The sequence below is a fragment of the Sturnira hondurensis genome, unplaced genomic scaffold, assembly GCF_014824575.4.
Source record: "Sturnira hondurensis isolate 20B ecotype Veracruz unplaced genomic scaffold, ASM1482457v3 Scaffold0025050, whole genome shotgun sequence".
Taxonomy (NCBI): domain Eukaryota; kingdom Metazoa; phylum Chordata; class Mammalia; order Chiroptera; family Phyllostomidae; genus Sturnira; species Sturnira hondurensis.
In genome coordinates, this window is record NW_028097681.1 from 30,478 (window position 1) to 54,884 (window position 24,407).

The following is a 24,407-nucleotide window of genomic DNA, read 5'->3' on the forward strand; positions in this document are numbered from 1 at the left end:
CTGTCAGCTACTGCCCTGCCGCATGTCCTCTCCACCCGGCTGCCTGTCTCCACCCTTCCTACTGGTCTGGATGAATATTTCTTCTTTAACTTCTTGGTTGTCGGACTTTCATGCAGTTGGATTTTCTGTCAGCTCTGGTTGTATTTGTTTTTAAATTTGTTGTTGTCCTTATTTAGGTTGTGCAAAGAGTCACAGTGTGTCTACCTACACCTCTGTCCTGGCCCTCCTCTCCTTACTTTTTTTTTAAAGATTTATTTATTTATTAGAGAGGGGACAAAAGAGAGAGAGAGAGAGAGAAACATCAATGTGTGATTGCCTCTCACATGGCCCCACTGGGGACCTGGCCTACAACCCAGGCATGTGCCCTAAGGGGGAATTGAACCTGCGACCCTTTGGTTCCCAGTCTGCACTCAATTGACTAAGCTATGCCAGCCAGGGCCCCTTACTTCTTAGAATAAAAATTCCCCATCTTCTTTCACCTTAACAAAGAAATTATTTTCAATTCAATTAATAATCAGTGGATGTGATTAAATTATTATATTTTATAACTTTGTCTTTTGGAATCAGTTTTACAATTTTATTCCATTTTATTAATACTATTATTAAAATTCTTCCATTTTTTATATTATGAATATTCCATACTTTAACATTTTTTCTACATAAGGGCACATATTCACAGTACCACATGAGTGAACAAAATCCTTGAATGTCCTGCTCATTTGATCTCATATAATACAAAGGAGGCCCCGTACCATAAAGGGTAAGTGTGCTATGACATCCTATCCTTAGGGAGAAATATGTGAAGAAAAGGTATCAATAATTGTCCCATAAGCAGGACATGTATGATTTGTTTATGGGGGACTTTGCATGTTGGCAAGATACAGAACCAGGACTGGTGTGTACATATTGCATGTGTCACACAAGAGATCAAAACTCAAAGCCAACAATAGCAAAGGAAAGATATATAAAGATAATGAGAGAAGGGACAGCCTCATCTGCTGCTGGGCCATATAAACACAAGGGTGATGAAATAACCACAGAAGAAGTGCAGGAATGACAATTAGACCAGAGGCCAGTGGAGCAATAACAGACTGGTGAGCATGTGGTCCCTTGAGTCTGAGGTGACTTAAACACCTGAAGTCTTCTTTCTGCTCCTGGCTCTCTGCTGGGCTCTTCATACTTATCGCTTTCCCTCATCAACAGGAACTGGCCTCTTAAACTATTTTGCATTTATTGCATTGAATTCAAGATTCTTTTGAAACGTCCCAAACTAAGGCATGCCTTTTACACTGTGTTCCAGTATTTTTGCAAACCGGCCTAGAAACACACACACACAAACACTAATACACATGCATAAACAAAGGGAACCACGAAATGATTATGTATGTACCTTCACTATGTACGACACACTCTAATATTTTCTTTTGTGCTCTCTTGGTTCATTCTATTTCATTCTTATGAATTATACTCTAATATCCTAGTTTACGCTGATCTCAGAATATGGAGAAATATTCCTCCAGCATGTTATCCTCACTTAGGTTGATGCAGAGTATGTTCTCTCATTCATTCCATCACAGAATACATGTTTATTCAGCTAAACTCCATCAAGTCTGGTGGGGGAGCAGGAATTTGAATAACGTGATTCACGCTTCAGGCACTCACTCTCTAGCAAGTAAGAAAGACATGGAAATAAATTAAAATCACACCATTGGTGCTTTAACACCTCAATTAGGGCTGTGGGAAGTGTCCTTTTCCTGTGCTAATATTAGGTAAAAGAAAGGGCTCAGAGAGAGTCCAGTCTCTCTGAAAGGGGAGATGGAGTTTGGAGGATGGAGAGGGAGTGAACAGTTCCAAAGAGACCAATGGGGAGACTCCAAGCAGAAAAGGATGAGTGAGTGCACCCCAGGCTGAGGTGTCAGGTGCGGCAGAAGTCAAGCCCAATGTTTAGGAGATCAGTGTGGGTGAGAGCAGGGCCTTATGAAGGGAAACTGGCAGAAAGATCACAAAGACTTGAGCCTCATGTTTGAAGCTATGGAATTTTGGCCTCTGTCTCCACTGAGCAGTCACTAGCGGAGGCATTTAATTCAGAGAGTTCCGTGGTCTGCTTTGAAACATAAAAAGTTCTTTCTGAGTCCAGGTGAGCATTTGGCTAGAGGGGTGCCAGCCGGGTAGATGGGAGAGATGACAAGGAACAGAAATATGGCTGTAGAATTGGATTGTAAAATGTTGGGAAGCAGTGGAGACATTTGAGATGCAGAAGGAAATGAGCAGCTTCCCTCTCATCCCAGTGGTCACCACTCACTTACCAACAGGAAGGGACTAAATGCAGCTCCTTTCATATAGTGTATTGATCATCTGTTCATGGAAGGCAGACAAATGCCACAATGCCCACTATCAGGTGAGATCATTAATAATTTTTATGTTCTGCATCTGAAAAGTTAATGTCATAAACCAATATTACCTCATTTTTTAAAAAAGGGGAGCATATACAAAACAATGTAGGCTATACCAAAACATACAATTAAGTAAAAAATAAAATGGTTCAGATGTCCTGCAAGTTCAAATAGCTGATTCATTGTATATGAGTTGAAATCAGCCATGTAATCCAAAAGCTTGGCCTATATTATCATTTAGAAACTGGTCTCCATTTCATCCTTAAGAACCTCCACTATCCTCATTGTATTTGCTGATACTGATTGTGTTTGTTTAATTTGCTGGCTTTTAGTAGGATGTTTGATGTGTATGGCATCTTGACAATGTAAAATATCACTCCTTTCTCTTTCATAAATTGGTTTTTGCTATTTTATCAGCTATTCTGGGGAAGGGGATAGAACTGGGGTTGGAATGCTGCCAGAATCAAAAGTCCCTGGACTTTTGCCTCATCTCAGCCAAGTACCACCTGAACAATTAGATCTTTCACCTTCACATGCACATTTTCCTCTGTTTTAACCAATTTTAAAATTTTCTTTAAAAAAGGACACAAACTGGCCATATGAATATGGAGTCCCATGATTACTTATGTATTTGAGGTTTAACAACTAGAATTTGGATACTGTTCTTTTTATTGTGGTTCAAATACATTTGCCCCTCTTTTCCCCCTCATTACTCTCTCCAGCCCTAGCCACCTCAACCTCTCACCTTTAATCCTCCCTCCACCATTGTCTTCCTTAAGAATCCTGAAACACCAATTCAAAAGAACCTATGCACCCCAATGTTCATAGCAGTGTGACTAAAATAGCCACGTGCTAAAAACAGCCTATGTGTCCATCGGTAAATGAGTGGATAAAAAACCTGTGGATACTATTTCTCTATTCATGAAAGTAAAGATAGTCTCATGTTGACATCATGACTTGCATCCTTCCTTTTCCAATTACTTTGACAAGGTGAGAAGAGCTTGGCAATAACAAGGCCCCAGGAAGTAGTCACCCCATGTGTGTATGCCTGTATATGTGTTGTAGGGCAGTTTGACCTGAGCCCATATACTCCAAATTTTGTCCGTTAACAAACAGAAGCCAGAATGTTAACTAACCCATGAGAATAAAAGGGGCATCTCTAACTATTTGCCAGATTTTTTAAAAATAACTTTAATAAAATGTAGGGAAGTACATGTGAGCAAGGGATTCTTCCTGTCTCTGAGTTTCAGCAGAAGCAGGGAGGGTACCTCACTCCCCCTCACTCTCTGACAGCATTTCTCATCTCTCTGCTCTTGCTCCTTCTACTTCCCATGCTGGGTCCTTTATGAGTCCTGAATGTCTGAAACAAGTGCCATTTCTGGGCCTTTGCACTGACTCTTTTCCCCACACAACCCCCAATTTCCTTGTGTCTTACACTCTGTCTTTCTGGAAGTCACTACTCAGGTGTCATCTTGTTTGCAGGGCTTCCTTGAGAGCCCAGTTTTTTTTTTAAAAACCCACCCACTTTCTTTTATACATACTTTCTTTTTCTTCACCAGACACCATCTAACATCATGTATGATATAGATACATATTATATATTGCTTCACTATCATTATATTCTAAGAATTTTGTTACTTACCATCCTAAACCCTTACCCTAGAGATTTGGATATCAATAAATATTCCTCAAGTGCATGAAAGTGCTTCTCATTAAAACTGTGTAACCATGACAACCTTGGGCAAAGGGACTGAGGAGGACAGAAATTCCTAATCAGAGATGTCATGGAAGGGGATGCCATAAATAGCATGATGCACACAAAAAATAGATATTATTTTACTGCAAAATATGGTTGTAGTAATTGAACTATGCTAGTAAAATTTTCATTTGTACAAAAACTAATCATGCCATTTTTTTTCTACTAGCCACCTCCACCAATGGTACAAGGCAATAATACCCCAATTTCAGAATTTCTTCTCTTGGGACTATCAGAAAAAAACAGAACTGCAGCCCATCCTATTTGGGCTGTTCCTCTCCATGTACCTGATCATTTGTTGGGAAACCTGCTCATGATCCTGGCTGTCAGCTCAGACACCCACTTTCACACTCCCATGTACTTCTTCCTCTCCAACCTGTCCTTGGCTGACATCTGTTTCACCTCCACCACCATCCCAAAGATGCTGGTAAACATCCAGACACAGAGTAAACCCATCACATATGCAGGATGCCTCACCCAGATGTATTTTTTTATACTGTTTCACGTGTTGGACAACTTCCTCCTGACTGTGATGGCCTATGACTGCTTAGTAGCCATCTGCCACCCCCTGCACTACACAGTCCTCATGAACCCCTGGCTCTGTGGACTGTTGCTTCTGGTGTCCTGGATCATAAGTGCCCTAGATTCTCTGCTACAATGCTTGATGGTGTTGCAATTGTCCTTCTGCCCAGACTTGGAAATCCCCCATTTTTTCTGTGATGTCAGTCAGACGACCCAACCTGTCTGCTCTGACACTTTTCTTAATGACATGATGAGATATTTTTCAGCTGTGCTACTGGCTGGTGGTCCCCTGGCTGGGATCCTTTACTCTTACTCTAAGATTGTGTCCTCTATACAAGCAATGCCATAAGCTCAGGAAAAATATAAAGCATTTTCCACCTGTGCATCTCACCTCTCAGTTGTCTCCTTATTTTATGGGACAGTCCTAGGAGTGTATCTCAGCTCTGCCAGCACCCACAGCTCACAGTCCAGTGTAACAGCCTTAGTGATGTATACCGTGGTCATACCCGTCCTGAACCCCTTCATCTACAGTCTCAGGAACAAAGATATAAAGGGGGCTCCAAAAAGATTCTTTGTCATATTAGTTACAAAAGGGACAATCATTCTGAGGCCAAAAAAGTATCCTTGTTTTCTTGGCCCCAAATCTCAAAACCATAAATTTTGATTCTTTAATCAGATTTTGGCTTTTGAACTTGCTCCTTTTATTTCTGTTCTGAAATTTCCTTTGTTTCAACTTCTCTATACAGTTTAAGCCACCATTTTATTAAGCTTTCTACTTTGTCGATTATATAGACAGTTTTCCCCTTTGTCCATTTTCTGAAAATCCAAAAGTTTTTTCCAACCCTGATCAGATGTATTCAGAAATGTTTCTTTACTTCTGTGGCAACAATGATGTCTTCAGAATAATTTCTTCTCAAATGACATACAGGGCTGGCAGAAGTAAGGCTTGCTTGAGTGTGGTTGGTAGGGTACGTGAATGCCTTGCATGAGATGAAAAGCAATTTCAACACTCACCTAAAGTATCATATGGTGTATTTGACTGTGATACTGCTTTGTTACAAAATTATATGCTTATGACTTTGTAAGAAAAAAGGGGTGTTAGTGGTTCCAGACCATGTATATCATTGTAAGTAGTTCTTATTTTGTAGATAGAATAATAATAAGTGGTATGACTCATATGCAAAAACTTCATTTGACACTAGGCTTCATTTGGCTACTAGGTTTTTTAGATAATTTCATTCCATGAAAATCTGAAACCTACATTTTTATCATATGTCCCTCATTCTTTTTACATCAGTACCTTCGCGGCTCTTCCTGAGGATGTAGACTTCATCATTGTGCCCTGTAACTCTTGGCCTGTTCACAGTGACGCAGTAGGATAGGAAGGCCTGGGCACTGGCCTTGGGCCCTTCTACTAGTTGCTCAGACCACACTCAGTGTTGTAGCTGGACGGGCCCCTATGGTTCTTATTGTAATTCCAAACGCCATCATGAAAACTATGAGAACATAATGTTCATTATACACAAGTCAAGCACATTTGAAAGCCACACAGGATGGGGGGTGTATATTTGCCTGTGTGTGTATCTCTCTGTGTGTGAAAGAGATAGAGAGAATGGACTTGGCCTTAAGGGCTCTACCTCTATTGGGTTCCAAGAGCAGGGTGAGTAGGGTTTTGCAGAATCTCTCTTTATTGGGAAATTCAAAACAAGAGTAGAAATTAGGGTTAGGGAATAAAAAGCAGCAGCATCCATGTGGTCAGTTATTTAGGCTACTCAGTGTTTTCTAAAAAGGGAAGTTTATAACGTTAATTCTTGTATAAAAATTACAAAAGTTCTGTGTATATTTCTGTGTGTAATTCTAAACAAACTTTGTCCCTGGATAGATCCATGGTCTAACCTACTCCCTTTGATCTTATTGAAAATGCTCCTAATTAAAAATGAAAGTGCATATTTTTCAAGTTCCAAAACAAAATAAATACATTAAATTCAAAATGAAAAGCAAACTCGGGGAATGGGGTTTAACACAACACCAGTGCTTACGCAGGAGCTGTGTTGTGCATCTGGCACTGTGATGACCTGAGATGAATGACTTTCAAACAAAACCTCAGTCAGGTCCTTACGCCACAAACATGCTACTATGTTTACACCTAATTTCCAGGTTTTATTGTCTCTTCAGCTGCAGGGCCAGAATACCTACCACAGTTACTGGCAAACTTGATTTTTGAATATATATCTCCTCGTCTATTTGGAAACTTTTCTGAGAGGCTCAGAGACAGAAAGGAAAAATGAAGTATAAATGAAAATCTGAAATAAAGATGAGGTAAGGCACAGAGAGCAGGAAGGACATTGTAGGACAAAAGGAAGAGGGAAGAGTGGATGTTCAGTATCGAGAAATTTGCCCTGCTCTATGAAAAGATCATAAAAAGTTATCTCTGATAATAACTGATTCTGGGCAAGACCCCAAATTTAAATTCTTTAATGGAGAAGTGTAAGATTTTCTTGGACCACTAGGGTCTCAATTACACTCAGCTAAAAAATAATCCACATTCATGTCTTGGGGTGACTCATTCTGAACACTTATAATAGTGACCTAGTGTCATTCTTTTGCATGTAGCTGTCCAGTTTTCTTAGCACCGTTTATTGAAGAGGCTATTATTTCCGCATTGTATATTCATGTCTCCTTTCCCTGGATTAATGACCTTATGTGTGTAGGTTTATTTCTGGGTCCTCTGCTCTCTTCCATTGATCTCTCTGTTTCTATGCCTGCACCATACTGCTTAAATTACTATAGCTATGTAATTTAGTTTGCAATCAGGGAATGTGTTACCTCCAGCTCTGTTTTACTTTCTCGAGGTTGCTTTGGCTATTGAAGGTGTTATGTGGTTCCATGCAAATTTTAGGATTGTTTGTTTTATTTTTGTGAAAAAAAAAAGGACATTGGAATTTGGTAGAGATTGAATTAGAGAAATTAGCTGTTGATCATTTGGGGTATGTTTTAAAACAAAATTCAACCTACTAATTCTGAAGACTGAATTGGCTTTGTTGAGTAATTTATTCTTGGAGTCACGGATCAGGCAGCATCCTATGTGGCAACCAAGAGGGACCTCCAAGGGGATGTACAGAACAGGCATTTTTGTAGGAAAAAGATGGGACCAGAAAGGTATTAACAACAAAAAATAAAGAATTATTTTAGGGCCATTATATCTTTTCTTTGGGGAAGAGAAATGAAAGGATTTTTATCTTCAGGGTTCATCTTCTTTCTATGGTGTCAAGGGCCCACGTGACAGATTTAATTACCGGCACTGGACCAGAAAATTTCAGAGTGGTTGATTAAAATTAAGCTTCTGGGGAATTAAATATAGATTTTTCATCATGGCTTTTAACTCCAGCAATGTCATTTTGAGCCTGTGGTTTTCCCTTTAATGGTAGTAGGGACATTTTAACAATATTAATTTTTCCAGTCCATACACACAGAATAACTTTCTTTTTGTTTTGTGCCCTTTTCAATATATTTCAGCAATGTTTTATAATTTATTTCTAGATATTTTATTCTTTTTGGTGCAATGGGAAATGGAATTGTTTTCTTAATTTCAGTTTATTATTTAATGTATATATACAATAGATTTTTGTATACTGATTTTGTATCCTGCATCCCCACTGAATTTGTTCATTAGTTCTAACAGATTTTTAAAAATAATTTGTGGGAGTGTAATAACATAGAACAAACAGGACATATTAAAAATGCAGGTTTTGGAAGACGGCAGGCAGATAGGTGGGAGCGGAATCCACTTCCCCCTGCCCACAGGTGGAACACCTAGCTGATCTTCTGAGGAACAGAGTGAACAGCCAACAGTATCTCAGCATATATGAAGATTGGAGACCAAAATTGTAGAGGATATCGAAAAATCAGACAGTAAGGAGAGTGCTTTGGGACAATAAGGTCCTAGGGACCAGCGTGGGGACCAGGGTGGCTGCAATCCCAGGCCGGGCCCCAGCCAGGTCTGCTGCAAGATTCTTGGGAGAGAGACAGGTCAATGGCTCCTCCCCTGCTGAACAAGGTTTGAGCAGCACCAGGAGGGACCTGGATGTTTGAAGTCGAAGTGGGGAGGAATAAGGACAAAGTGGCAAACACACAGGGGCAGTGTGTACCTGCTGAGACTATGGGCACAGGCTGGGAAGAGCCAGCGAGAGAGGTCCTGACCCAGACAGCCCCAAGTCTAGTTGGAGAATTGGGCTGTATGAGAGGCCAGGCCCTTATGTGGAGCAGCAGGCTTGAGCAGGAGGAATTTTTCAAAAAGAAAAAGAGAAAAAGAGACAGTGGCTATTTGGGGAATTCTCCCGGGACAGCCATCCCTGCCTCCCTGAGGCTGTGCCTGAGCAGCCTCCACAGACTCAGCCCTGGGCCTACCTCTGCTGCCAGGACTGTGACGGCACCTCTGACCCCGGCCCTAGTGGCAGAGGGCACCCAGCTGCACCGGAGACCCCAGAGGCAGACAACCAACCCAGCTGGCCCCCCAGCCAACCCAGCTGTGGGAGCAATGGCTGCGTGCTCACACCCCAAACCTCAGGGAAGGTGTGAGCCCAAACCTGTGGCTCAGTGCCAGTCCTACTCCAGCAGCAGAGTCTGAAGGCCCGTTCCCGCAGCCCCAAGTCCGGAGTGCTCCTGACCCCACCCCTAGCCTTGGTGGCAGCTTTGGAGGAGGTGCTAGCTCCCACCTGAGGCCCTTGGTACAGTGCACAACTGAATTGGGGCCCAGGGCCACTGGTCCCACCCCCAGGCGGAGGCCCTGCGCTCACACTCACAGACCTCAGGAGGAGCAAGCTTGACCCTGAGGCTCAGAGGCACATAGCACACAACCCCATCAACGCCCCCCCCCCCCCCCCCCCTCAGCTTGCTGCTATCAGAAAGACCAGGAGAACTGCTTTGGCTTGCTTAAAATCAACAGGAGGCTTCCCCCCACCCCTTTCTTCTTTTATTTTTTATTTTTAATTCCTTCTTCCTTCATTTCCTTCTTAAAATTTAATTCTTCTTAAATTCTTCTTTTTAATTTTTTTATCTTTTACTTCTTTCTTCCTCCCTTTTCTTCTTTCTTTTTTTATTCCTTCTTCCTTTCCTTCTTAATTTTTGTCAATTTCTTCTACCTTTCTTCGATTATTTTTCTTTTTTCTTTTTATTCCCACAAGTGAGACAATAAATCCTGAAGATATGAAAGGACCAGAGTTGGACCCAAAGTGGAGTCTTCCCAACAACTGAGACAGTGAGACAAATTTCACTTTGCTACTCCAGAGAAATTACAAGTTACTGTTTTTGTGTGTTCTTTTTATTATTTTTATATCTTTTATTAGTATTTTTTTATTTCTCTTCTTTCTGTTTAGTTTTCTTTGCTTAGTTTGTTAAGTTGCAGTGTTTGACTGGTTTCCCTTTTTCTCTACTTCATAGTGTATTTTTAATTTTCTGTCTTTCACTTCACTTGTGTTCTAATACCACACTACTCTAGTAGTAGTACTTCCTATTCTCATTATTCAGATTACATAGATTCTATCATATAATTGTTGCTCCATTACTTTTGTAAATGATTGCTGTTCCATACAATTGTAAATACTACACAGCACCTCTCAGACCTTATTTCACTTCACTGTTTCCAGAACATCAGTACTGTTGTGCTTAACTCTATTCTCTCACACTACACCTATTTTTATCCTTTATTCTCACTTTACCTCAAAATCTGACCTGCCACAAGCTCGCTGCTTCCTAGATCCAACTCGCAATCCTTCCCCCCAACCCCCCAACAAGAGGCTTATCTCTTTTACACCCTTTCTAAAAAGTGGCTACTTGAGTGAAACATTATGGTTAACACTGTACATATCCAAAGGATTTTCTATCTCTTCTCTATGGGTTGGTACATTAAATACCATAGAATACATTCCTGCTGTCTTAAATCACTTTTCCTTTTCGCTCCAACAGAATACAAACAAACAATGGAAAAAGAAAGAAACAATCCCCAAATGAAAGGAAAGGAGGAAGCCTCAGAAAGAATGTTAAATGAGACTTCCAGCCAAGATGGACACATAGGTAGACACTCTGTGCCTCCTCGCACAACCAAAATAAGGACAACAAAAATTTAGAAACAAAATAACAACCAGTACTGAGAGAAAACTGAACAGTATGGAAGTCCGACAATCAAGGGATAAAGTAGACACATTCCTCCAGACCAGTAGGAGGGGCAGAGTTAAGGGGCAGAGCGGAGAGGGTCCTGGCCAAAAAAAAAAGCGGTGGCTGACAGACCCAGGCAAGCAAAGCAGCAGCTAGTGGACCCAGTGAGGTGGCAGATGGTGAAGAAGCTTGGCGCCCAAGGTGGCTTGCAGAACCAGGCATTTCCACATTTGCATCCAGATAAACCAGGTGAAACTGGGGAGCGAACCAGACCATTCAACCCAGGGTCCAAAAATAGGGAAAAAAGCCTCAAAGCACTACTTGGAAACACCTGTGGGGGTTGAGGTGCCAGGAGAGACTCCCAGCCTAACAGAAGAATTTGTTGGAGAGATCCACAGGGTCTCAGGACATACAAAAACCCACCCACATGGGAATCAGCACTAGAATGGCCCAGTTTTCTTGGGGGAAGTGGCAGAAGTGACTGAAATCTGGCAGAGAGTGGAACAAGAGCCATTGTTCCCTCTTGGACTCTTGCCCTACATATAGAGTCACAACACAGCAACTGGGTTGCCCTGCCGAGGCCAACACCTAAGGCTCCACCCCTCACTATGTACCAGGAGCATCAATAAAAAAGAAAAATCCAAATGAAAGAACAGATCGAAGTTCCAGAAAAAAATATAACTAAGCGACAAAGAGATAGCCAACCTAGTAGATGCACAGTTCAAAGCACTGGTTGGTGATCAGGATGCTCAGAAAATTGGTTGAACTTGGTTGCTAATTAGATGAAGAAAATGAAGGCTACACTAAGTGAAATAAAGGAAAATGTACAGAGAACCAACAACGATGGGAAGGAAACTGGGACTCAAGTCAATGGAGTGGACCAGAAGGAAGAAAGAAACATCCAAACAGAAAAGAATAAAGAAACAAGAATTCAAAAAAAATGAGGAGAGGCTTTGAAAACTCCACAACATCTTTAACCATTCCATCATCATAATTATAGGGGAACCAAAAGAAGAAGAGGAAGAACAACAAGTGAAAAAGTTATTTGAACAAATAATAAGAACTTCCCCGATATGGCAAAGAAAATAGACTTCCAGGAAGTCCAGGAAGCTCAGAGAGTCCCAAAGAAGGTGGATCCAAGGAGGAACACTCCAAGGCACATCAAAATTACATCAGCCAAGATTAAAACGAAGGAGAGAATCTTAGAAGAAGCAAGAGAAAAGGAGACAGTTCCTATTAAAGTTCCCACCAAACTCTACAAAAGAGTTTCCATCAGACTGTCAGCTGATTTCTCAAAAGACACCTTACAGGCAAGAATGGGCTGGAAAGAAGTATTCCGAGTCATGAAAGGCAAGGACCTACATCCAAGATTGCTCTACCCAGCAAAGCTTTCATTTAGAATGGAAGGGCAGATAAAGTGCTTCTCAGATAAGGTCAAGGTCAAGGAGTTCATCATCACTCAGTCCCTATTATATGAAATGTTAAAGGAACTTATCTAAAAAAGAAGATAAAAAACATGTTCAGTAAAGTGACAGCAAACTCACAATTATTAACAACCACAACTAAAACAAAAACAAACTAAATTTGTTTAGGAATAGAACCACAGAAATGGAGATCACATGGGAGGTTATCAATAAGGGAGTGGGAGGAGGAAAGAGGGGGAAAAGGTGCAGAGAATAAGTAGCATAGATGTTAGGTAGAAAATAGACAGGGGAGGGTAAGAATTGTATGGGAAATGTAGAAGCTAAAGAACTTAGAAGTATGACACATGGACATGAACTAAAGGGGGGAATGTGAATGGGAGAGAAAGTGAAAGGGGAGGATAGTGAAGGGGGAAAATGGCGCAACTGTAATAACATAATCAATAAAATATATTTTTAATAAAGAATGGTAAATGAAATAGAGGCAAGTTAACTATCAGATACTGAGTTCAAAGCAATGGTTATCAGGAAGCTCAATAAGCTCACAGAGAATTACTAAAAACTACAGCGAAACTACAATGAACTCACTGAAAACTATATTAACATGAAAAAGGACATAGAAACTATCCACAAGGGCCAAGAGGAAATGAAGAATACAATTTCTGAATTGAAGAACACAGTTGAAGGAACCAAAAGCAGGCTAGATGAAGCAGAGTAACAGATCCGTGAGCTAGAGGACAAGGTAGAAAGAAACATGCAGAAAGAACAAGAAAATGAAAAGAGACTCAGAAAGAATGAAGAAGGGTTAAGAGAAATGCAGAACAACATGAAACATAATAATATCAGTATAACATGGATATGAGAAGGAAAACCAAAGGATCGAAAACCCTTTTGAAAAAGTAATGATAGAAAACATCTCTAATTTGATGAGAGAAAAAGTCTCACAAATAGAGGAAACACAGACACTCCCAATGAAGAGGAACCCAAAGTTGCCCCCTCCAAGACACATGATAATTACAATGGCACAATTCAAAGACAAAGACAGAATCTTAAAAGCAGCAAGGGAAAAACAGGAAGTAATATGCAAGGGAGGGCCAATAAGACTAGCAGCTGACTCCTTAATAGAAACACTATGAGCCAGAAGGGAATGTCAAGAAGTATTCCAAGTAATGAAAACCAGAGGCCTGCAACCAAGACTACTCTATTCAGCAAGACTCTCAATTAAAATGGAAGATGAGATAAGGAATTTCCCAGACTAAAGAAGGCTCAAAGAATACACCCCCGTGAAGCCAGCATTGCAAGATATGCTAAAGAGCCTGCTTTCAGAAGAGGAAGAAAAGAGTGAGAGAGAAAGGAGCACAGGTATAAAGGGGAGAAATCTCAGTGGGTAAGTACCTATCAATACTAACCTTAAATGTAAATGGATTGCTCCAGTCAAAAGGCATAGGGTAACTGAATGGATAAGAAAACATAACCTGCTTATATGCTGCTTATAAGAAAGCCACCTCATAACAAAAGACCTACAGAGACTGAAAGTGAAGGGTTGGAGAAAACTATTCCAAGCAAATGGACAGGAAATAAAAGCAAGGGTAGCAATACTTATATCAGACAAAACAGATTTCAAAACAAAGGTCATAAAAAGAGACACAGAAGGACACTTCTTGATAGTCAAAGGAGGAATCCATCAAGAAGACATAAACATTATAAACATATACGTATCCAACGTAAGAGTACCCAAATATATAAGGAAAATCTTGAAGAACTTCAAGAGAGATATAGACAGAAACACAGAGTGGAGAATTTTAACACCCCCTGTCAACAATAAATAGATCTTCCAAACAAAATATCAACCAGGTTATTGTGGCACTGAATGATACATAAGTCAAATGGACTTAACTGATATACACAGAACATTTCATCCCAAACAAGCAAACTCCACTTGGGATGATCAAGTGGGATTCATGCCAGGGGTGCAAGGATGGTATAATATTCATATGTCAGTACACATAATACATCACATAAATAAAAGAAAAGACAAAAATCACATGATCATATCAATAGATCCAGAAAAAGCATTTGATAAGGTACAGCATACATTTATGATAAAAACGCTCAGCAAAGTGAGAGTAGAGGGAGCAAATCTCAACATAGTAAAGGCTATATACAAGAAACCTACAGTCAACATCATACTCAATGGGCAAAAACTAAAAACTTCCCACTAATATCAGGAGCAAGACAAGGATGTCTGCTTTCACCACTTCTATTCAGCATAGTATTGGAAGTCTTAGCCACAGTGATCAAACAAGAAAAAGATATGAAAGGCATCCAAATTGGAAAGAGGAAGTAAAAGTGTCATTGTTTGCAGATGACATGATAGTGTACATAGAAAAGCCTATAGACTCCACCAAAGTACTATTTGACCTAATAAGTGCATTTGGCAAAGCAGCAGGATACAGAGTCAATATTCACAAATCAAAGGCATTTTGTACACCAAAAATGAAATATCAGAAACAAAAATTAGGAAAAAATCCCATCTGCTAAACCAACAAGAAGAACAAAATACTTTTGGGAAACACCCTGCCTGGTTTCAGAAGCTGTAACCCCCGCATGGCTAAGGCTGAGTGAGCAACCTTCGGACCTTAAGCCACTAGGGAGACAAAGCTTATCTCCCTGGCAGGAGTGTCACTTCTGCTCCTTTTACTTCATCCATAACTGGCCCCCAGCACTTGATCAGTCAGCCAGTGATGGGTAAGATTCCCCAAGGGGGGAATGACCTAAGACAGGCACAATCACAGGGAAGCCCCAGGAAAGGACTTGGGGGGCTATAGCAAAAGAAGGTAATGGACCCTCACCCCTCAGCTTTGACATAGCCTGAGTCCTCATCTGTCTTCGAGAAGTCTATTAATCTCTTGGCTGCCTTACTTCCACTGCCTGAGTTAAGCCTGAAACAATGACAGAAGGCAGTGCAGTCCTGTGCTGAAAAGGGCAGGTTCCCTAGGGTGATCAGGCCTAAGAAACAATATATAAACTCGTGTGAAACCTGCTTTGTTTAGAATGCTCTCAGTTAAATGATAAGTGTCCAACAAGGAGATGAGTTTGTTTCCCAAAGTTTTGTAGCCCTTTAGCTAACAGACCCTGACTCAGAATAGGCCCTCATAGTCCTTTGTAAGCTATCCATTGTTTGATCCTTACTGCCTGACAATGATTAATGAACTTTACCTGTATTAGTGTGCAAATTGAGCCCAATTAAAGCCTGTGTGGGCAAGGATTGGCACACTCTCCCCTTGAGAGAGTAGCTGTGCCATCCCTTTTCCTCCATAGGACTCAGTAGTCTGTGTGAATTTGTCTCATATCTCATTCATAACGCTGTGGATACTGTGGGATGGTATCCATGTCAAAGTACCTCAAAATAAACCTAACCAAGTAGGTAAAAGACCTGTACTCAGAATACTACACTAAACTGAAGAAAGAAATTAAGGAAGACATGAACAAATGGAAGCATGTACCATGCTCATGGATTAGAAAAATTAACATTATCAAAATGTCCATACTACCCAAAGCAATTTACAGATTCAATATAATCCCTATTAAAATATCAATGCCATATTTCACAGATATAGGACAAATATTACAAAAATTTAAATGGAAACATAAATGGCCTTTTTGAGAAAGAAAGCAAAGTAGGAGGGATCACCATACCTGACATCAAATTATAAGTCCACTGTAGTCAAAACAGTCTGGTACTGGCATAAGAACAGACCCATAGATCAATGGAACAGAATAGAGAGCCCAGAAAGAAACCCAAGTCTCTGTGGTCAATTAATATTCAACAAAGGTGGCAAGATCATAAAATGGAGTAAAAATAGTTTCTTCAACAAATGGTGTTGGGAGATCTGCACAGCTATACGCAAACAAATGAAATGTGACCACCAACTAACACCACACACAAAAATAAACTCAAAATAAATAAAATACTTAAATATAAGTTGTAACACCACAGCCCTGGCTGGTGTGGCTCAGTGGATTGAGCACCAGACTGTGAACCAAGAGGTTGCTAGTTCTGTTCCCAGTCAGGGCACATGCCTGTGTTGCAGGACAGGTCCCCAGTGGGGATGTGTGAGAGGCAACCACACATTGATGTTCCTTTCCCTCTCTTTCTCCTGTCCTTCCTGTCTCTAAAGAAAATAATAATAAAATCTTTTAAAAAGTTGTGACTCCATAAAAGTCCTAAAGGAGAATATAGTGAGGAAAATTTCATATATTCCATGGAGCTATATTTTCACCCATATTTCCCCAGAGCAAGGAATAAAAGGAAAGAACAAACAAATGGGACCATATCAAATTAAAAATCTTCTGCACAGCTAAAGAAAACATCAGCAATTTTCACTCCATTTTATGCTTCTGCCCACTTTGTCAAATATTAATTGACCATAGAGATATTGATTTCTTTCTCAGATCTCTAAGCTGTTCCATTGATCTATATGTCTTTTCTTAAGCCAGTGCCAGACTGTTCTGATTACCATAGTTTTGTAATATTTTGATGTCAGGTGTTGTGATCCCTCCTACTTCATTCTTCTTTCTCAAAATTGCTGCAGTTGTTCAGGGTCATTTTTTGTTCCATATAAATTTTTGAAATGTTTGTTGTATATCTGTGAAATAAGTCCCCTGAGTTCCTTGGTTCAAAGCAAAGAAACGACCCAGATGAAAGAACAGAACAGAACTCCAGAAAAATAACTCAACAAAGTGGATACAAATGATCTACTAGATGCAGAGCTTAAAACACTGGGTATAAAGATGCTCAATGAACTTAGGACCTCAACAGCATAAAAAAAGATGCAGTCAGAAATGAAGAATCACTGACTAAAATAAAGGATGATTGACAGAAAATCAACATTAGTGTTGGTGAAGTCAAGAATCAGCCCTGGCTGGTGTAGCTCAGTGGATTGAGTGCGGGCCTGCGAACCAGAGGATCGCGGTTCAATTCCCAGTCAGGGCACATGCCTGGGTTGCAGGCCGGTTCCCTGCAGGCCAACTCCCAGCAGGGGATGCACGAAAGGCAACCATACATTGATGTTTCTCTCCCTCTCCTTCCCCTCTAAAGATAAATAAATAAATAAATAAAATCTTTAAAAATAAAATGCTTCTTTAAAGAATCAAATCAGTGCCTTGAAATATAAGGAAGAAAAAACACTCAATCAGAACACCAAGGAGAAAAAAGAATCTAAAAAAATGAGGATAGCACAAGGAGCCTCTGGAACAACTTGAAGCCCACCAACCTTCACATTTTATGTTAAAATTAGTCAACTAGCCAAACTATTCCATGTGCTACTTTAATTCTCCCTTGCAATGAAAAGTTACATATTACAAGTTTCTGGGGATCATGATGTGGATGACTTTGGAGGCTCTTCTGCCTACTATAAAATGTTTTTCAATAATGTATTTCATGATGTCACACAAGGACTCTTAATTAAATGAATCAAATGAGGTATTTCTCAGAAGTATATTATATGGTGTCATTCATGAATTCTTCTATAAAATAATTAAACAATGAATTTATAACAGCTGCAGAATGAGTGAATAGGCACTCTACATTCAAAATTACATGCAAAATGATTTTTTGGTTCTGAAGACCTAAAACTACTTGTACCTGACTCTAACACAGGTTCAACCTTACTACAAAGTGTGGTCTGCAGACCAGCACCTGCAGCGCTGACACTGCCAGGGAACTCATTTGATTCAAAGAACCTCTGGGCCCACCATGACCTGCATTTGAACTATAAGCCTGAGGGACTTTTATGCGCCTTGAAGTTGGAGGAGTGGTGATCTAAACTAAGCTTCATCACCTTCTCTATGTTGACAATAGGGCTGGGATAATTATTTATTTCTTTTGGATATTGTAGGTGCTAAGTAGCCTCCCTCCACACATTGCCAAATATCTCTAGGGACAAAATCAAACCACTGACCCAGAGTTTGAAAACTGGAAGCAACCTGACAAGGCCCATCTCTCACTTCACAACTTTGAGCAAACTATAAACCCCTTAAAGGCCTATTTCTGAAAATGAGAATGAAGTTCATAATAGTAATACCTTATAGAATGGGCTTTTCAAAAAATTAAATCAGACAAAGTCTGTAAGTTACTAAGTTCAGTTAACATGGCATTAAACTATTGAAACATATCTCTTATAATTAACAGGTATTTTATAATATGAACTTGATGGCAGCTCTTAGTTTATGAAATATGTACAGAATCCCTAATTATTTTGACAAATGTGTCAGAGTGTGGAAAAGAGTGTGGTGGTCAGGACTGCATGTCAAAGGAACCCAGCTTCCCTGGTCATTGAAGGGGGATAGCAATGCTCTGCAGACATCAGGACTGTGTCCCCACCACAAATCAGTGCTGTAAGGGTCAACAGGACCTGTTTCTGATGGGTTCCTTAGTCTCAGATATTGGAGGAAATGCTAAGTCAGGGTTGGGATAAGGCAATAGGAATTAGACCTCTGGGAAGCAGGTGAGATCCAAGACAAAGAGTCATAAAAACTACATTCAATTTACTTCCAATCTGGTTTTGGGGGATCAAAGAATCACTAAGCAAAAATTCCTTACTGTTTACTCCAGAGGCCCTGAGGGAAACCACATGCTCAGAGGATGGAATAACACAGGGGAAATGTGCCTGATACGCAGATATAGAGAGAGCTGCAAATCCCTCCCCTACCCAGTCTCTAAGCTTTGCAACATTGGTGTACAGGACATGGTTATCACTGCAGTTCCTAAGTCTGGCTCAGGAACTGATGCTTCACTCCTTCCTGCTGCCTTTGGTGAGACAAAACTTCAGTTTCCACCACCCACCATCCAGAGAGCAATTCTGACTGGCACACAGAGACCTTCTTTTCAGAAAACCCATCTGGAGCACTCTGAGAGCCTGGTAGGTACATGAGGAAAGGGTCAGAGAGAATGGAACCTGAGAACTTTTACCTGAGGCACTGCAAACCTAATCAGCTGAGCCCCAAGACTAGAGGTCACCATGTCTGTATTCTTGGTCAAGTAATTGATTTATAATAATTTATTGAATACATTAACAATGCTGTTTGAGTCTGCAGCAGAGGGACCGTGTTTGACAATTAAATGATGTGAATGGAAGTCCAGTTAGAAGACACTTTAGAATGAGTGAGATGTACAAAATTGTTGCAGTGAAATGAAAACATTCCTGAGGAGTGGTCTTATTCAGGGAGGAGGAATAAAGTATTAGGGGTGGAGAGCTGTGCAGTGAAGTATTTGTGATAGATATCTAGGACGCAGCGCATTTGAGCATGTTGTGTGTTCATTGAAAGGATCCATCCAGTGGAGGTAGACAGCACCTGGCAGCAGCAGTTAGTGAGACAGACATTGCAGTGTCTTCTCCCATGCTGTGTATTCACATAAGAAATATTTAATAAGTCTAAAAAGGAACACTAAATAATTTCATTTCAATGATTTCATATCTGGTGAGGCTGCATATATTTTAGAGTTTGTTACTCAGTTACTTCCTCTTTTGGAATAGTTAATAAGAACTTCTATCCCACACTCAGACTTTTCCCCAAGTGGACATTATTCTATTTTGTAATTGAGAAATTCTGTCATGCACTTGGGGAATATAAATTGAGGACTGACCAACTTCTAGGTAACGAGCACATGGTGCTGAGAAACAAATTTTTTACAACTAAGTGATGGATTATTTAAGGTCACGCTTTGTACTTCAAATCTTCCTAACACAAAGCCATCATAGTTCTCATGTTTATATTTATGCCATGAGGACTTCCTTGCACCAGCTCTTGACTAATATGAAAATCAATTTAAAATATCTTTTCTATTTCATGTGGGTTTTCAACATAAAGTGCCCTTACCTAAGCAAAGTGATGAGTAAACTGAGAAGCTGAAACTCAGTTCCATCAGGACAGTTTATTGTTAAATTCTATTGCCGCTGTAAAATATTCCCACAGTGGCTGTTTAAAAGAAACAATTATGTGCTATAACAAGTCCAGATATCAGAAGCCTGGAATGGCTCACTGGCTAATCTCAAGGTGTCTGCAGGATTTAATTCTTCCTAGAGACTTCAAGGAGAATCTGTTTTCTCCTTATCTCCACTTTGTATTCTGACCACCTGCATTCCTTGGCTCTGGGCCCTTCTTCCTTCGTCAAAGCCAGCCGTGTCGAATTTTCTCCTGGTCTCCCTCTCTGCATCTAGGGGAGCACTGTGCTGACCCTAGTGCCCCTGGATGATCCTGATCATCTTCTCCTTAAAGCCAGCTGATTAGCCCTGGCTGGGATGGCTCAGTAGATTGAGTGCCAGCCTGTGAGGCAAAGGGTCACTGATTCAATTCCCAGTCAGGGCACAAGCCCGGGTTACAAGCTGGTCCCCAGTAGGAGGTGCAGGAAAGGCAACCACACATTGATGTTTCTCTTCCTCTCTTTCTCCCTCCCTTCCCCTCTAAAACTAAATAAATAAAATTTTTTTTAAAAAGTCAGCTGATTAGCAGCCCTGTTCCATCTGCTGACCTCATCCCAACTTGCTATAAAAAAATTTATTCCAAGGTACTGGGGATTAGGATTTGAACATCTTTGGAGGCCTTTATTCTACTCACTACAAAGTCATTTTCAGAAGTGCTTTGAAATTTTGTCTCAAGGATTCAGAATTTACAGTCTCTGGAGGGAGTGAATACACTACTCCTTCAAAACTACAGGTGAAAACACTACTTGGGTCATGAGACCTAAAGCACTATATGTGACCCTAACACAGAACTACAGCCTTGCTGCACAGAGAGCAGTCCGCAGTCCACAGACCAGGACCTGCAGCATCAACACCACCTGGGAGGTTGACAGAAAGGCAGGGTCTCTGAGCACAATAGGACCTCCTGAATCAGATTCTGCATTTCTGGTAGGATCCTTGTTGGTTCATAAGCATATTGAAGTTGATTGAAGTGCTTCTATAGAACAGGTTTTCTCACCTTCTCACTGTTGACTTTGGAGGATGGAAAATAACTGGTGGGGGGATGGGGTCAGGGGGAAGGCACTTTCTTGTGAATTGTAGGTGTTTAGCAGTATCCCTTCAAGCATTGTCAGATACCATGGGGGCAAAATTATTTCTGGTTGAGACCCACTGGCTAGAAGTAACCTGAAAAAATTATAACCAAGGTCCACCACATACTCTGATATCAATTTTGAATAAATCACTAAATCCCTGCAGCTTCTTCCTAGGGCCTTGGTACTGGCCATTCCCTCTGCTGGGCACACACTTGACCATATAAGCTTGATCTCCCTTTCTTCCTCCCTTGAGTTCTGGGCTCAAATGTCACCTGTTGGCAGGTCTTTCCTAAAAACCCATGAAAAATACAACAGCCTAGTAACTTTCTCCTTTAGACCTGTTTTCATTCTCTCCATAGGATCTGTTACCATCTGTAGTGTTAAATTTATTTCTATTATTTGCTTCCATACTCTTTCCCCAGTATTGATGTGTAAGGATCTGTGTTTTTCAGCCCAGACAGTGCCAAAAACATGGTCAGTACTCAATTTGTATTCCTGAAATACATGAAATATTTCTAAGTAAAACTGTAATATACCAGACACCTTAGGAGAAAAACAGATTGGAACAAAAATTTCTACTCTGAGATGACACAGAAAACTCCTAAAGCAGAACAGATCTGTCCCAAAATGCAAAATTAATTTCTTGACAGCAAAATATATAAACTGTAGCATTAGAGCTGTGTGAATAATGCAGGTGTGTATGAAAATTACTCCTGTTCTCTTTCTCCTCCTTGAAAGTTAGCTTCACCTCATGGAAGCAGGGAATCTTACGAGAGTGTCAGAATTTCTTCTCCTGGGACTATCGGAGGAACCAGAACTACAGCCCGTCCTATTTGGGCTGTTCCTCTCCATGTACCTGACTACTGTGTTGGGAAACCTGCTTATCATCCTGGCCGTCAGCTCAGACTCCCACCTCCACACACCCATGTACTTCTTCCTCTCCAACCTGTCCTTGGTAGACATTTGTTTCACCTCCACCACCATCCCAAAGATGCTGGTGAACATCCAGACACAGAGCAAAGCCATCACCTATGAAGCCTGCATCACCCAGATGTATTTTTTTATACTCTTTGTGGGGTTGGATATCTTCCTCCTGACTGTGATGGCCTATGACCGCTTTGTGGCCATCTGTCACCCCCTGAAGTACATGGTCATCATGAACCCCCGGCTCTGTGGACTGCTGGTTATGGTGTCCTGGATCATCAGTGTGTTGAATTCCTTGCTGCAGTGCTTAATGGTTTTGAGACTGTCCTTCTGTACAGCTTTGGAAATCCCCCACTTTTTCTGTGAATTCAATCAGATGGTCCAACTCGCCTGTTCTGACACCTTTGTTGAAAACATTGTGATATATTTTTCAGCTCTCCTGCTGGGTGGTGGTCCCCTGGCTGGAATCCTTTACTCTTATTCTAAAATTGTGTCCTGCATACGAGCAATCCCAGCAGCTCAGGGGAAGTATAAAGCATTTTCTACCTGTGCATCTCACCTTTCGGTTGTGTCCTTATTTTATGGTACAAGCCTTGGAGTGTATCTCAGCTCTGCTGGTACCCACAGCTCACAGTCAAGCGCAACAGCCTCTGTGATGTACACTGTGGTCACACCCATGTTGAACCCCTTCATCTACAGCCTCAGAAACAAAGACATAAAGGGGGCTCTGAAAAGGTTCTTTGGGATGGTGGGAAAAAAAGGGACAATTGTCCTGAGGCTGATGAAGTCCCCATTATTATAGGACTCAAAGCCTTGTAGTCAGAATTTGCAGTTCTTTAATCAGGTTGTGGAAAGACAAATTGCTTCTTTTATTTATTTATTGGAAGCTTTATTCAATTTCTCAATTTAATTAACTCCTTTCTTTAAATTTCTTCTTCTGATATCTGATAGTTTTCCTTGATATCAATTTTTTTCTTTCTGTTTTTCCAAATTTATTCCCAATCTCAGATATCAAATTTTTAGAAATTTTGATTTATCTCATGAAACTGCTTAAATTGCTTAAGAGTAATTTCTTCTAGAACAAAAAAGTATCACCCATGTAATAATTTTTTAGTTTTACTAATAATATAGCCATAAGTTTTACCACTTCAATGGAAAAAGCTAAGCTTGGCAACTAGGCCATTTCTATAGTTTTCAAATGAGGATAAACTGAGGATGAACCACAGTTTTTTACTTTTGTGTCTGCCATTCCTTTTGTTATCAACACTTTAACTGCTATTCTTGCTAATGTGGACTTCAACATACTAGTGTGTTTTATAACACATTAGGTTTTATTTTTCTTGTTTGAACACTGTTGTCTTATTCAGCTCTATGTCCTCATTGCCTATCATAGTCACTGGAAAAACCTGCTTGTCAAAAATGTGTCTCCCAGTGGCATCTACATAGAAACAGAAATTTGAATAAACAGATTTAGCAAACACTTTGATTCTGGCAAAGCAAATATTAAATTATACTTTACATTACTATATATTAAATTTCTTTTCAAGCTATACCTGTACTTAATGAGGTATGAGTGCCTGTGTTGATGTGAGGGAAGTCATTGCAGTAAAGGGTTGGTTAGCAGGTGTCATGCTTTCTCATGGAACTATCTTACTGTTTCTGCTTCAAAACCTTCAGTGATGATACCCTGGCTGGTGTGGGTCAGTGGATTTAGTGCTGTGCTGCGAACTGAAAGGTTATCAGTTCGATTTCTGGTCAGGGCACATGCCTGGGTTGCTTGCCAGGTTCCCAGTAGGGGCATGCAAGAGGCAACCCATCAATACTTCTCTCCCACTCTTTTTCTCTCCCTTCTCCTTCCCTCTAAAAAGTAAATAAATAAAATCTTTTAAAAATTAAAATTAAAAAACAACTCCAGTGATACTACAAATATGACTTTTCCATTGCCCTAAAAAATATCTCATCTTTTTCTAAATTTCATCATAAATATCAAAGGGGTATGAATGAACAATATCATTCATTATAAACAAAGGAATTTCCTTAGTTTTCATGATCAGAAATGAATCATAAGAAAACTCAAATTACTGTCTATTCATAGATTCAGTGTCATCAGTTTTAATTTACAAGCATGCAAGTCCTTGCGAGGTCTGCTGGGTACCTAGAGATGAACCTCACTGTAGTCA

General features: G+C 40.3%; 1 protein-coding gene and 1 pseudogene across 1 annotated transcript; both read left to right on the forward strand.

Annotated features, from left to right (window-relative positions):
- Positions 1-4,498: 4,498 nt before the first annotated feature.
- Positions 4,499-5,335, forward strand: LOC118982143 (olfactory receptor 1571-like; annotated as a pseudogene).
- Positions 5,336-22,051: 16,716 nt separating this feature from the next.
- LOC118982144 (olfactory receptor 7A10-like) lies at positions 22,052-23,620 on the forward strand. Its single transcript, XM_037039094.1, has 2 exons — positions 22,052-22,962; positions 23,578-23,620. The coding sequence occupies exons 1-2, from the start codon at positions 22,055-22,057 to the stop codon at positions 23,618-23,620; spliced, it is 951 nt and encodes a 316-aa protein (XP_036894989.1). The 5' UTR covers positions 22,052-22,054.
- Positions 23,621-24,407: the final 787 nt, after the last annotated feature.

Coding starts and splice junctions, on each gene's coding strand:
- LOC118982144 (XM_037039094.1), top strand. CDS start 22,055: ATGGAAGCAGGGAATCTTACGAGAGTGTCAGAATTTCTTCTCCTGGGA. Junction 22,963..23,577: donor ATAAAGGGGGCTCTGAAAAG/GTTCTTTGGGAT, acceptor TCTTGTTTGAAC/ACTGTTGTCTTATTCAGCTC.